This window comes from Aulostomus chinensis, chromosome 8 (assembly GCF_037954235.1).
Source record: "Aulostomus chinensis isolate RoL2024-O1b breed Wild chromosome 8, RoL_Achi_v1.0, whole genome shotgun sequence".
In the NCBI taxonomy this organism is placed as follows: Eukaryota; Metazoa; Chordata; class Actinopteri; order Syngnathiformes; family Aulostomidae; genus Aulostomus; species Aulostomus chinensis.
Window position 1 is genome coordinate 11,046,621 of NC_141327.1, and position 15,374 is coordinate 11,061,994.

The 15,374-nt window shown below is 42.0% G+C and overlaps 1 protein-coding gene across 1 annotated transcript in view; it reads left to right on the forward strand.

Annotated features, from left to right (window-relative positions):
- Positions 1–15,374, forward strand: part of LOC147257102 (transmembrane channel-like protein 6) — a 45,472-nt gene that overhangs the window by 27,824 nt on the left and 2,274 nt on the right. The window contains exons 21-35 of the mRNA XM_086210875.1: positions 1,257–1,312; positions 2,944–3,058; positions 5,570–5,670; positions 6,485–6,542; positions 6,633–6,706; positions 6,820–7,357; positions 7,718–7,780; positions 7,971–8,110; positions 8,847–8,928; positions 9,011–9,077; positions 9,423–9,485; positions 10,455–10,507; positions 13,943–13,994; positions 14,103–14,172; positions 14,682–14,869. Of these exons, the coding sequence (XP_086067001.1) occupies positions 1,257–1,312; positions 2,944–3,058; positions 5,570–5,670; positions 6,485–6,542; positions 6,633–6,706; positions 6,820–7,357; positions 7,718–7,780; positions 7,971–8,110; positions 8,847–8,928; positions 9,011–9,077; positions 9,423–9,485; positions 10,455–10,507; positions 13,943–13,994; positions 14,103–14,172; positions 14,682–14,869 (1,720 nt within the window). The remainder of the gene's footprint in view (positions 1–1,256; positions 1,313–2,943; positions 3,059–5,569; positions 5,671–6,484; positions 6,543–6,632; positions 6,707–6,819; positions 7,358–7,717; positions 7,781–7,970; positions 8,111–8,846; positions 8,929–9,010; positions 9,078–9,422; positions 9,486–10,454; positions 10,508–13,942; positions 13,995–14,102; positions 14,173–14,681; positions 14,870–15,374) is intronic.

Below are 15,374 nucleotides of genomic sequence, written 5' to 3' on the forward strand. Positions count from 1 at the left end.
CTGCAACGGACTGGCGACCCATCCAGAGTGAACCCCGCCTCTCACCCTAGGTTAGATAGGCTAATAGGCTCCACCCCCCCTTTCACAACCCTTAACGGATAAGCGGTATGGAAAATGGGTGGATGGATAGATGGACGGGTTATCAAATCAAATGAGAAAGATGCCACACAGTGGTCGTAGCTGCATATCTGTTGTTGTTGTTGTTTTTGTTGTTGTTGTTGTTGTTGTTGTTCTGCCCACCATGTTATTATTATTTTAGTCACAGTGCCTGGGGTCTTAGGGGCTTTGGGGTCTAAGATGACAGTCAGGATTCTGCATCATTCTGTGGCTGTATGTCTGTTGGTCACAAAATGTTTGGATGGCATCCTCAGGTGATGGGAAGAGTTCTCATGTCACTGATGATGACAGCCAGTCAGATCATGTCTCAGTCTAACAGACTGGACAGACTGAGTGGGTAGATTTTGATGTTCTCTGACATCAGCTGGGTGTCTGAGATCAAACAATCAAAATCAGGTCTAGGTGTGAATTCTGAGACCGAAGTTGGAAACAGATTTAGAGCCTGAACCCCAAAGATTGAAATGAGAACAATGAGACCAAATCCAGATCTTCATCAGAGGGGTTTTTGTGCAACACACAACCCCTAAAATTCCAATCAACTTTGAATAAACTACCATCAGTTGGTCTTTCAATCTTCTCTCCAACAGCTGATACTTTGTGCAGAGTGCAGGACCAAATGGCATCAGGAGGATTTCAAGTATCAAAGCTGCACTAAAGGTTGACTGGATATAATATGAACACACTCCTCGACTCCATTAAAGACAGTCCAACCTTTTTTGGTGTGTTATCTGGTTGTATGAGTGGCTGGAGTGACCCTTTAAATTTTGTCGTCTTCTTAGTCAATAAAGTTTATTCAAATAAACATAGTGACGTCACGAAAGACTATGGCTGCCAGCGGAACAGCAGTGACGGTTCTCGCTCCAAATGGAAGAAGACAAACTATTAAAGTATCTGCAAACACACCATTGTTGCAGGTAAAATGCTTCAAGAGGACATTTCATGTTTTTTGATATACAAGAGCTGTTTAATTCTGTTCGGTTGTTTCCCAAACGGCGAAAACTGTTCCTCTCAGTTAGCTAGCCTGGCTAACTCTGGCTAGCCAGTGACAGATCAGTTTCTGCGGATCCAGTGAGATTTTTGCTGCCAGTCATGCAACGAAACGTCAATTGTGACCTTCTGCGTCCATTTGTCATCTTCAGGTGTTGGAAGACGTCTGCAAAAAGCATGGATTTGACCCCGAACAGCACGGTTTGAAGTGAGTAGCAATGATTGATGTAGCTGCTTGTAAGTAAGATAAATTCATATGAAATGGTAGCCTTAAACATTATGGCAATTGAAGACTTGACCATTTAACCTAAATACATCCGGTCACATAAATATGCCGTAAAAAAAATCGGGTTTAGCTATCGAAATCCCGCAACTCTGTCACTACTTTTGTGGTCATTTTGAACGTTCATACATGATTTGCGTTTAATTTTGGTAAACAGCTTGCAGTCTTGAGAAAACTGATCTATAACGTTTGGAGAGGCAAAGATAAACACCAGAGAACAAGTGGTGTCCGAAAACACCTTCACCAATTCACATTCTGGTGCATTGTTAACATTTTTTTTTACAGACATGTATAAACTGCAAAATGGTCATAATATGTGACTGCCACAGGTAAACCAGGTGAAAATAAATGAAATTGCAGAAAACCAAACCGATCTGGCAAACTCTATCTATTTAGGCATCAGGTTATTATGAGGGGAAGAGATCAAGCAGCAAATGACTTGAAGACATTGGCATGTGAACCCGCACCTCCATCAGACTCTGTGACAGTCATTCTCTTTCTGTTGAAGCTTAATCAGATTTTGCATTATTTTTTGCTCTGTTCAGGCCTTAGCAGCACTGTTATTTATTTAATTCAAACATTGTCAATAATAGATAATTTGAAGTTTGTCCACCTCCTTGTTAGAATCTAAAGCTACGGTTCGGCAATGTGATAACGTTTATAAAAGGAAACAGTGGCACATACATGTTTGCGTGGGAAATTAAAATCTGTAATGCTTGTTATGACCGTTCAAGGTAGAAATAACCAGAATTCTGTAACAAAATCAAGGTCTGAAGCTGAAAAGCCTTGATGGATACCTTGTGGTGAAACTCTTAAACAAACAGTGATCAGACTGGTGTTCAGACTGATATATATATATATATATATATATACTGTGTATATATATATATATATATATATATACTGTGTATATATATATATATATATATATATATATATACTGTGTATATATATATATATATATATATACTGTGTATATATATATATATATATACTGTGTATATATATATATATATACTGTGTATATATATATATATACTGTGTATATATATATACTGTGTATATATATACTGTGTATATATATATATATATACTGTGTGTATATATATATACTGTGTATATATATATATATATATATATATATACTGTGTATATATATATACTGTGTATATATATATACTGTGTATATATATACTGTGTGTGTGTGTGTGTGTGTGTGTGTGTGTGTGTATATGTATATATATATATATATATATATGGAGAGACAGTTTTTTCCTGTCACCCAGGTGGGGTGAAAGTATATTAGAATATTACTTTAATTGTATCTCCAGTTATTATTAATTAATAAGAACAATTCTAATTTACTGGCTCAGTTAACACAAATCATTTTTCCTATCCAGGATGCTTTGAAAGCTCAGCTTTTGAGTGGAGAGTTATGGGCTCTTCATTATAACATAGTGAAGATTCCTGCTTATATTTTATGTTGATTCCTCTGAAAACAGACATATTTCAAAAACGGAATAGCTGCTGCTGATTGTGTCCTCACCTCTCGTCAGGTTTCAGAGAACAGTTCTTGACCTCACGCTGCAGTGGAGGTTTGCCAACCTGCCCAACAATGCTAAACTGGAAGTGGTGCCAAGTACAAGGAAACAGGTCGTATCTGACGGCCAGGTTAGTCAAACGCGTGTGTGTGTGTGTGTGTGTGTGTGTGTGTGTGTGTGTGTCAGTCAGCCTGAATCTGCTTGCAGTATGAGAACCTGTCTGTTTGAGAGATTGTCCTTGTCTGGCCCTTATTGGTTTTACGGAGACAGACTGAAATATTACATTTAAGATTCATTTTTCATACGTCGATGAGATCCACTCTCTGTGTTTGCTTAACAGGGACTCTGGGGAAGCATTCATTGTTAATTTCTAGTGTAAAACAATCTTATATCTGTAAAAGAAACTATTTTGTGTACTGTACATCACATTATATAAGTTTCCTAGAGTTATGTGTGTGACAATAAATTGATAAAATATTTTTAATCCCAATGTCAATCATGTATTGTATCCCAGATTATTTTGTCTAAAAAAAGCAGTATCTGAAACATTTTAGTATTTCATACATCCTCCATCTGTGCTGCTGATGTGGGCCCTCAGAAGAAGCATGCTGGTGCAGCTGAGCTGGAGTTTCCTATGACGTTGTTTTATCGTAACCTGAGCAGTAAAATCACGGCTGGGTTTGATCTTTTGTTCTTGATCGTTTGATGAATGGTCGACTGTTGATACCTCACACATTTTAAAAACTCACAAATTTCCTTCCTCTACCACACACACACACACACACACACACACACACACACACACACACACACACACACACACATACACATACACATACACATATCACTTTGGAGAACGCTGCATTGTACTCTAACAATCTGAACCTCAACCTACTCTAAAACAAGATTTCACCCTGTAATTGAGTGATTTACATCTTCTGGAACTGGGAGAAGTGTTTCTGCCCAAACAGATTAATGTCCTCACAACATGAGAAATATAAACACACAGTCTTTCCCAGCATTCACCTCAGCCAAATTGGTGTGTGAGGGTGTTTTGTGTTTGCCAGCCAGCACTCCTCTTTTCATCTCTCCCGGTGAGCCGACACGCAGCGTGCATTGTGTGCCGGACAACACTGTTGTTCAGTAAATATAAACAACCCGTAGAATTATTTCAGAGAAATAAAAAACATCAGTGGCTCATGCTGATGCCTGCTGTTACTCATTTTAGGATTGATGTGGGCCAACATGTGCCGTTTAATCCAGTTTGACTGTTTTGTTTTTCTTCATGTAGAATGGTTACGGAGCCAAGAATGTACAAATGGCCTACGCAGGCCATTGTAATTCCTAATATACTGGAGTGACTTAACCTTTTTCTTTTAAGGAAACATTTAATCATAAATTTCAGAGATGGAAAAGTAAAATCTTATTTTCAGCTTCTGTTTTATTTTAGGAAGCACGGATCCACTTTGTTCTAGGTCCGATTCCAATAATCTGTGTGTTCTGATATTCAGAGCTTGCTTATTTCTCTAATATTGGCATTATTGTTGTGGTTAAGAGATTATGAGTATATCATGAGACTATCATAATCCACACAGCACTTCTAACTAAAAGAGCTAAACATAAGGAAAAAAGCATTAAATTTAAGTGTATTCCAGAGCAGTTTTTTTTTACTTTATTTGTTGATTTGTAATGTATCTCATGTTATAGCATGAGAAAAGAATGGATGTATATATCAATCAGCACCATCAGTCCGATCTCTCATCTGTGAGGGAAGTCAGTGTTGGCAGCTGATTCCAATATTACAGATCTGATAGTCCATCTCCAGAATTACTGATGCTGGAGAGCTTGTTGCAAAAGGTTTATACTTGAACTTCATGTACAGTTAGTAGGCTAACTGCTGTTGCTGCAGTGGTCAGCACTGTCGCCTCACAGCAAGAAGGTTCCAGGTTTGAGTCCCGGCTCGGGCATGGGAACTTTCTGAGTGGAGTCTCCATGTTCTCCCTGTTCCTGTGTGGGTTCTCTCTGGTACTCCAGCTTCCTCCCACAGTCCAAAGACATCAAGAGGGGACGAGGATGATTGATACTCTAAATTGACTGTAGGTGTGACTGTGACTGTGAATGGTTGTCTGTCTCTATGTGTTGGTCCTGTGATGGACTGGTGACCTGTCCAGGGTGAACCCTGCCTCTCACTTGAAGGCTGCTGGGATAGACTCCAGCCCCCCGTGACCCTTAACAGGATAAGCAGAAGACAGTGGATGGATATTGTGATATCAAATAATCGCAAAGGATTTTTTTCAGAATCATGCAGCCGCTCTATCGCGGTGCGTCCTACAAAAAGATACTTGAAGTAATGAAGTGACTCAATCATTCCACCTAAAGCAGATGAAAGTGAAAAAAGCACAGAAGCTAAAATATCCAACTGAAGAATAAATAGAGAACAACAGGATAAGCGGTAGAAAATGGATGGATGGAATACTATACAATATACTATATTTATATAGGCTTTCTGTTTTTCCTAGCTTGTCTGTGGTTGGACATTTGTTTTAACGTGTGTGTGTGTGTGTGTGTGTGTGTGTGTGTGTGTGTGTGTGTGCGTGTGTGCGTGTGTGTGTGCGGGTTACACTGGCTTCATGTCTCTCAGGTGCGAATTGCACTACAGATGGAGGACGGTTCTCGTCTCCAGGGTTCTTTCTCTTGTGGACAGACTCTTTGGGAATTGCTGACAAACTTCCCCCAGATCAAGTGAGTATCATGTCCAGGTTACACGTTGAGATTAGATGAAGTACGGGTGGGGGATATTTTAATGGATTATTGTCTAATTTGAGGACAATCATACAGTAATTTTTTTTTAAACAACTTTATGGTCATATTATTGATGGCCTCATTAACATGATGTGTTCTCATACATTAATCATGCTATGATACACGACATGCTATGGGTGGTCCTCGCAAGTCTAGGAAGTATCATACCACCGGCCCAGAAAGTGACAGTGATCATTGCGTAGGAATGAAGGCAGACCAGCTCCATGTTAGTTAACTGCCCTCCTCCGCTGGAGTTTCAGCTTTCCCACACATCACCACCACTCATTCAAAGACACACACATGCAGCTGTTATTCAGTAGTTCCAGCTGTGCGCTCCCAGGTGCTCGTGCATCCATCCAGCCCTCATCTCTATTAAATGACATCACTCCATATCCTGATCCTCGTCCAAGGAAGTTACGCTTCCCTGAACTGAGTATTGCACTGGTGTTAAAGCTGTGGGAGTGTTGTGAAGCAGAGGGGAAGCTTTGATTTTCAGAATTACAGAGAAAAATAGTGAAACATTTATAGTTTGATGAGTTTCTACGTGGGATTGTGCACACATGGTTTACACATGCAGAGGGCGTGCTGCCACATGGCATGAGGTTGTGTTGTAAAAATCACCAAACCGATTTCCCTGAACAACGGAAGGTCATTTCTGTGCTTTGTTCTGACACAGTTTAAGCAAATTAAAATCACTCTACCAGAATCTTAATCCTGCTGTTTTATTTCAATGTCACCGTTTTTTTTTCTCCAGTGTGTCCCAGCTGTCCGAGACAGGATCCACCCCTGTGTGTGTTTACATGAGAGATGAGGTACATAATGCTCCTTACACTCTGTTTCTCAAGAGAAGTGAGTGGGTTTTGGTGATTGTGAGTAACACAGCTGTATCTGCGTGTGTGCAGGTGAGTGGCGAAGAGGCACTCAAGAAGGCCACTTTGAAGTCTCTAGGTCTCACAGGAGGAAGTGCCATTGTCAGGTTTGTTTTCATGTGATTTGTAATATTTCTCACATCAGCTGTATTTTACTGAGAAGTAGACTGAGTTGATGCTTCACAGTGTGACAAAACTGTCGCTTCCATCATTCTTTAAGGTTTTTACTTAAGAAGAGTAAAGCAGCAGGGGAGGAAGATGGCAGGGATACAGTTGAAACAGCTTCTGTGCCAACCCCACCTGTTGCCAGGGAAACCAAGTCCAGCTTGTCCTATCAGGCTGATCCTGCTCCGTCACATCCAGAGATTTCGACAACAGAGATGCCAATTACAAATTCAGGCCCTGCTTCGCCAATGGAAACCCAGCTTGCACCTGCTCCTACCTCCTCCACAAGCACACTTCCTGTCCAACAGGAAGAGGTTCAAACACCCTGGGATGCAGTTCAGCCAAAGGTTCTTCCAGTTGGAAAAGGAATGCCAGAAGAGGACGGAGAGGAAGCGGGACCATCAGGGCTAAATTCCGCGTCCTCTGCTCCAGCTGCCCCATTCGTTCCTTTTTCTGGAGGTGGTCAGCGTCTTGGTGGTCCAGGTGGAGGTGCAGTTGGGCGCACACTACACCCATCTTCTTCATCCTCATCCCTGACGTCTGCTGTAGAATCACCCAAAGCCAAGAAAGCTAAATCCAGCTATGGCACCAAGGTGAGACTCAACAATGAAAAGAAAAACCCATTTGCAGTAGAGAACATTTTTGAGAAAACAGCCAGTAATAAAAGTTTCACTGGTTGTCAAGAAAACAGATGCTTGGATGAACAACTTCTGTGCTCCTCAGGCCACTCATGTTGACATTTTTTTTAAAAGTAGACGGCCTTCATTTGGTGATGGTGTGTGTCTCAATCATTCGGCTACCAACATAATCTCACTGCCTTCATGTTGTTACGCTAGCCTTTAGAAATGTTATGAAAATTTGTATTTCTGATTCTGAGATACTTTTGTTTTACTTTATTTTTTGCAAGTTGAGTGATACTGCAGGTTAACTTTTATCTTTGTCTCTCCCTTTAGAAGCATGGGGCCACTACCAAGGAGCCAGATGGGGACCAGGATGAGAGAGTGACGTTCTTGGAGGTGTTTCCCTCCAATTTGACTATTCAGCCCTTTAACCTGTTAATCATCCTTCAGTCAGACTGTTGTTACAATTCTGTCACTAATGAAGGGTTTGATCATTTCCTCCAAAGTCTAGACATCTCAGGGTGCTTTGGATGAAAAAAAAGTCTTCACCCCTTCATTCTCTTTCCTTCTGTCTCTCTCACTGCAGCCAGTTGAGAGAGAGCCTCTTATCTACCACCTGGAGTCTGTGTCCCGACACTCTGAAGACCATGTTGATCTGCCTGATGAGTTCTTTGAAGTGACGGTGGATGATGTGCGCAAGCGTTTCGCCCAGCTGAAGAGCGAGAGGTGGGGAGAATGGAAGCAGAGGGTCAGAGGACTGTGTGCGATATTTAGTATAAATACCTCGTTGCTGCAGAAACACGTCTGGATCCGATGTGTTCCTGCACTGTTTGTAACGGATAATTAGTCCGTTTGGCATGTGCTCCTGCGGTGTTGTGTTGATGTATAAGCCTTAATTGCAGAATACCATAGGAATGATGAGAGGCCATAAGCAGGGGGAATGCTGGGCATCACTGGGTGTGTTTTTGAAGTTTTTATTTATTTATGAGTGCTTCTTCCAAACAGATGCGGATGTGTTTACTCAGCGCTCTCTGGCCATGGCCTTTGCAGACTACAGCTGCTAAGACATTTGCAAGCATGTTCTCATTTATGAGACACCACACACAAAAGCTTCTAAATACGGCGTACAGGCAGCAATTAGTAAAGCCGCATTGTGTAGACGTTTATCTTGCAGCAAACGACCAAACACCGTCAGGTTGAGCCCTTTAATCACTGTCTGCATTGACTTAGCCGGCTGCCTCATGGCTTCACTACTGCCGTGTCAATGACTGCAATTATCAAGGGTGGAATTAAGCCGACCGCAGCCATTCCTCTCTGCCTCTGACACGCACACAGGCATGCACGGCCACACACGAGTGAGGCTAGCCAATAAAATGTTGACTTTCTCTGCTGATAGTTAATTCCACTTTTGGATTTGTGTTTTATTTCACTGTGACCATCACATTCTCCCACTGTTCTGCAGGAAATTATTGGAGGAGGCGCCGCTAATGACTAAAACTTTGAGAGAAGCACAGATGAAGGAGAAGATGGACAGATATCCCAAAGTCAGTGCGAGTGATGGACACATGGACCATGGTCCCGACTAGCAAGTTGTTTGACAAAGCCTCTTTAACTGCGTGTGTCCAGGTGGTCCTGAGGGTCCAGTTTCCAGACAGACATGTTCTTCAGGGCTTCTTCAGGCCCCTTGAGACAGGTGTGTGTGTGTGTGTGTGTGTGTGTGTGCGCGTGCGTGTGCGTGCGTGTGCGTGCACGCAGTGTGAAGAGTGTTGATTTCAGCAGACTAGCCACAGGTATGGTTGCAATGTTAACGCTACTTGCGGCTCCTTCCCCACATTTACGACTGAAGCCACACCAGAGAGATAGAAAGAATGAGACAGGTCTGTAATTCCAGGGATGAGTCCCACCTCAGAACCAACGGCACGCAGTGGAACAGCGAATATGAGGGAAATTCCATCAAAAAACTGAAGTTGTCTCCACACAGTGATTCATGTAGATTTGTTTGTGATAAAGTCAATGTTCTGTTTTGTTTTTTGTCCAGTTGGTGCTGTGAGGCATTTTGTGAAGAGTCACTTGGAGGATCCGCAGCTCAATTTCTACCTGTGTGAGTCACTCTTTCCAAATACACCCCAAATACTCTGCTTCTTTGTAAACAAGCAAACTGTTAAGTCATCTCAACACCTTTTCTTTAGAGGTAAATCTAAAAAGTGCTGTTAGTGATCTCTTGCTTAACCCGTTCCTAATAACCGTGTTCCTGCCTGTGTGTGAACCTTATTTTGACCTTTTTCACAAAATATTAATTTATTCAGACCCTGAAATTTGGTTATCAAGGAGAAACTAAAAAAATTATTTTTTTTTTTTTTTGGTGGACCATGACAACATCATATACATGCATCGTACAATGTGTAATGTAATCACGTACAAAGAATTGTGATAGTATTGTGAGTTACACCCTCAGCAGAGATAACAATAGTAGTGAAAATAGTAGTAGGAGTAACAATAATAAATGCTTCAGCTCAAAACTAGTCAGAATATGGTCCGGTTTGGTAGCTAGAACCAAGGCTCCGCAAATCTTGAATGGAACCAATTCCAGAACCTGAAAACGGTAACTCTGTTTTTCTCACAACTCCAGCAAGTACAGTAGGGAGTACTGCTGTTTTTGTGTTCCCATCACATACTAATTAGAATTTTACTAGAGATCTGTTCAAAATGGTTTCCATCTTTCCATCTTTAGTGTCCACGCATCTCAAAACGGAATATAATTTTATTATAACTGGTGTAACTGGGGACTTAAGCTAAAGGAATGTAATTTTCTTAAATTTGAAATGTAATTTATCTCTGATTTGTTCTTTTCAGTCGTTTGTTTCTTGTTTTGTTTTAGTTGCTTCATTCAAACAGTGCCATAGTTTCATTCGTGGTACTTTCATTCATGGTGATCATACTTAATCAGAAACCAGTCAGATGCCTTCAGCCATCCGTTTTCATTCGCCTCACCCTGATCGTGACTCCAGTTTAGATTTGGACATTGATGACATGTCCTGTTATCATTTTCTCTCAACTAACTCTCTTTCAGTCATCACCCCCCCTAAAACCATCTTGGACGATCCGTCAGTGACACTTTTCCAGGTGAGATACGTTACACGGTGGTTTACATCTGCAGCAAGCACAAACAACGTGACCACAGAAAACAACTACAACACCGACTCTCCATCTTTGAAACTGGTTCAGCAACACACACAGGCAAACTGTAAAATGTATTAACTGGTCCCCTTTTCCTCTTCAGAGCCCCACCACATTCCCATTCTCCCCCTTTTCTCTCACTCCTCCACGCTCTCACACTTGTTCCCCCTCTCCACTGTCCTTGACCCCAGCTGGGCTTGATTTTTCCCAGACTGGCACATGGGGTTAATACAGGCCTCGCTTTGATCTTGACACACATACACACACACAGACACACACACACACATGCCGGCATAGAGCATTGGGCAGCCTTGATGCTTTGCTGCCTTCAACTTCAGAGCTATTCTCTTACTGAAACAGATGAGAGTGAAATGAGAGTGAAGAGATACAAATGAAAAACAAAATGTTCTCCTCTGCTACGGTTGATCACTCTTATTAGCTGCCTCGTCAGCTCTCCCTGCTGTTTCATTTATAAATCATGACTGTAGAACATTTTTCCGTCAGCATTTTTGCTTTTGATACCTTCACTCAACCTGAAGCAATGCAGCAAGAGAAAGTTGTGTGGAGTGAAGATGAACAAGATTCACCTCCGTGGAGGGACAAAAGATAAAAATCCTCAAAAGCACACCTTGAAACACCCGTGTGCCTATAAGAGGGTTCATGCGTTCTTGGTTGCGTTGAATAAGATGTCCTGATGCACCTATCGCTCTTTGATTTTCATCTTTTTATCCTTGTCTGGATTGTCCCTGCATACATTTTTTAATCCCCTCAATACACCTCGCCTTTGCTCTACTATGTTCCACCACCACTACCGCCCCCCTGGCCGACCCTCTCTTGTGCCTCACTCCCCTCCTAACCCCCATGTCTCTATCCATTAGGGACTTAAAAGTGTTAAACCGCACAAAAACATAATCTTTAATCCCCTTGGTGTCATGTCACACACAGTTGCTCAGTTTCTTTTACACACACACACACACACACACACACACACACACACACACACACACACACACACACACACACACACACACACACTGTCTATTTTCCCATCTAAACATCACTATTTAATACACACAAGGAATCATTAATCATGTCATGTCACGTAGACAAGAATGCACATGCATACATGTACATGTTCTCTCTCTCTTTCTCTTTCACTCTCTTTCTCTCTGCCCCCCCCCCCACACACACACACAAATTCTCTCACACACACTTTAATCACTTTGTGTCATGTCAGGAAAGGAATGTTTCCCAACCCAGCAGCCCTTTGATACCAGGCGTTCCCTCCCTCACTCATCTCTCTCCCTCTGTCTTCCATCAGGATCCGTTTTGCCTCTCCCCCCTCCTCCATTCCCCTCTATTATTGTCACACAACACATTTACTTATAGTCATGTCCACTACCTGCCTAATCTTAATCTAGCCTTAAAGTGACCCTGTCAAAATACCTTGAAATGTAGTTATTTATGTCATTGGGACAGACTTTTTGTCCTATAAAGAGAGAGACAAGTCCCTACAATGTACTTGTGTACACACACACACACACACACACACACACACACACACACACACACAAGGATTCTGGAAGGGACGTGCCGCACACTGTCAGAGGGAGCACGATGGCAGGAATGTTCCACTGTTAGACTGTTTACTGCTCACAGAGCTGGGAGAAGAGCAATTAGGCCAGTGTGTCGCAATTTAGCAGCCAACAAACGAGAATAGAGGGGCAAGCTAACCTGACCATACGTTCAGCCAAGCCCCATATCTGTAGTTACGCTGTCAGCCTGTCACCCAACAAATGCTAGAGGACCTTATCAACTTTTGAGGAAATATTTATATTGTCCATCCCACCCATGGCCAGAAAAGGGTATAGATTCCCTTCTTTGATTTCTACAGAGACTTACTGACTGCTAGTTAGCTTAGCACAATGAACAGTATGGCATAAGAAGTGTTAGCATTACTCAGTCAAAAGTCATCAAGTATCATAGATTAGTTGCAACAGCTGCTGCCCTTCTAGTTGTCAACAGATGTTTCATTTAACGAAATTACCATGGGGCCGTTGAGGTGCTGCGTGATATCGTCAAGAATTTTGATTATTTAATTGCAACTGTTATACATATGTTTCACATAAAATTAAAGTCTAATTTGTGAAAAAAAGAGTATTTGATGAGTCTTGACAGACATATGCTAACCTAGAGTAGAGAGGGTTACCTATCTTGTTGTCAGACTCCAGGGACGATGGACAATTAGCCTGTTTCCCCCCCAAAATTTGGTGTGTTACCTTTAAGGTCACATACAAGATAAAGGCATGAATCTTCATTCGGCTTATGTTTCAGTTCGGTTTCTATCCACTTGTCAGCAACTTTTGATGCATCTCACTGTATCAAATCCTTTGAATCCTTTATTGATGCTACTTTTTGCTCAATTCAAACAAGCAGCAGAATTTTGACTCATTTTTACTTGGGGGGGTGCTTCAAAAAATCAAAGTCTGTTGCGTGGCTGTTTTTTTTAATTTTGTTTAATTTTGTATTTTAAGTTTAGTCATTAAAATTTGTAGTTTCAAGTCACATGGTACAATAACTCCTTTTTATGCTCTATCATTACTTGCTGCTCGATATTCAGACTTTAACCAGCGTTATATATGTTTAATTGATGGCCATCATCTTTGCAAGCAGCTAAATCTTAACACTGGTTAAAAGAAGATGTTTTAACTGGGAGAAAAAGAAAAGGCAAGAGTCAGTCTTTTCTGATTTCTTTTATTACGGGAAGCATCTGTCTATGTTGGTGTTTTTTTTTTTTTGCCATCCCCTGAAGCAGAAAGCTTGCTCATTTTTGCTTCTACCACTGAATCACTGAGTTCACGTCGTCGTTTTGCTTCTGCTCATTCTTTGCTGTGTCGCGCGTGCGTTTCCGTGATTGTGCACATGTGTAGACGACTGTTTCTCTTGAACTGATTTTGTTTGTCGCCATTCTATTAGAGTTGCAGACATGGGCCCGGCCTGCCTGCCTGCCTGCCTGCTTGTCTGTGTCTCTACCTCATAATTGTACGGTACATAATATCTGCCTGCGACTGGTCCATTATAATCATTAAGACTCTCACCAGAGAGGAGTGTTTGCTTCAGGGGTGAAAGTGTTTTCACTAACCATTTGATTGGGGCTCATTTTGTGGTCTTGCTTCAAAGAGCCGTGGTTACTGGTTCAGATCCCCGAGCAAGGATTCTTCTTTAGAAATGAACTTGACTCAGGCTTGGATGTGGTGGCAGCACTTGGTTTGCGTGTAGTCGGAGGCTGTGTTGTTTGGATTTTTCCATGTTATGCAGAAATTGACTTGTGTGCCAAACATCCTTTTGAAGGCTTCTGTTAACTTCTTCTCTCGTCTGCAGGCTGATCTGTTTCCTGGTGCCGTGGTGCACTTTGGCTCTGATGTGAAGACAGGTTCCCTCTCTCTTTTTGTCTTTCATATGCTGATTTGGATTTGGATACCAGTGTATTACTGAGGAATGTAATAGAACTGAACAATAGTTATTTGTTTGTCATCTACAGAATTTTACTTAAAGAGGGAACTCCTTGGATCATCTGTCTCATCCTCGCAAGCCAATGAGTCCATTGCAAGGTATGTCTATATGTGTGTGTGTGCGCGCGCACACGCTTGCTCGCACACGCTTGCTCGCACGTGTGTGTTTAAATTTGCGCTTGGTCATGCGTGAGTATGGGTGTGTATATGCATTTGTATCCCGCGGCAACCAGCCTATTTTCCTGTCACAAAGCTGTCATCATTGGAATCCCTTTGAGGTTTTGCCTAAACAGCAGGTGCCCCCATACACCCTCATTTCCTCTCTCTCTCTCTTTCTCTCACTCTCTCTCTCTCTCTCTCTCTCTCTCTCTCCCTCTCTCACAAACATTTCCTCATTTCCCAAACCCCCACCTGTTGTCCTTTTGCTCCTTTACAAGGTCGCTACTCCTCCACCAGTAAAACAATGCTGCCATATGACACCAAGCAGACATATGAATTCCTCACAGCTCTTGTGAGGCATCTTCCCTGTTCTCGTTTTGTTTTTGTTTTTTCTTTCTTTTTTTTAAGCTTTCAACTTTTTCCCTTCTCCCCCCTATCTGCCATCTCAGCTGTATGCTCCAGACCCAGACCCCTTCCCCTAGTTCTGTGGCCTCTGTGGAGCCGCTGCCTCCTCCAGAGCCAACAGCTGACACCAGTGGATCCACACCGGATGAGCCAGGCCCCTCCGCAAACACCCAGGCTGCTAAACCTAACAGATCTGACCCTGGCAAGGTGCCAAAGTGGCTCAAACTTCCAGGTGAGCATGGGACGGGAAAAACAACACACACTAAAACATTCACGTGCATGTTTTGGTTGCTTCCTCCGCTGTGGATTGGTCCACTGCTGTTAAAGAGCAGATTTGGTGTTCTGTGCCATCCTGATTTTTAATTTTTTCAAACAAAATTAAGAGGTGTGGACGTGTATGTGACTGAGTCATGCAACAGCTTTAGTAACTGTACTCCAGCAGCAGCAGCAGCAGCAGCAGCAGCGCTACATTTATATCAAATTCCAGTGACTGACAGCAGACCATAATGCTGTTTACCGAAGCTTTTATGTTCATCTTCAGCACTCAAAGACATGATTGGTAATTTTCTTGACTGGTAGAAAGAGGATGAAATGATGGTCTTTTATCATGCCATCAAAGGCAGAACTTGCTCTCACTGTCCTGATATGTCGTGGCCAGGAGGGATGTACCGGTGTCCAGTTTCCTGAAATTTTATATTATGCTCCAATAAATCATAGTATTACTTCACACTGTTCAC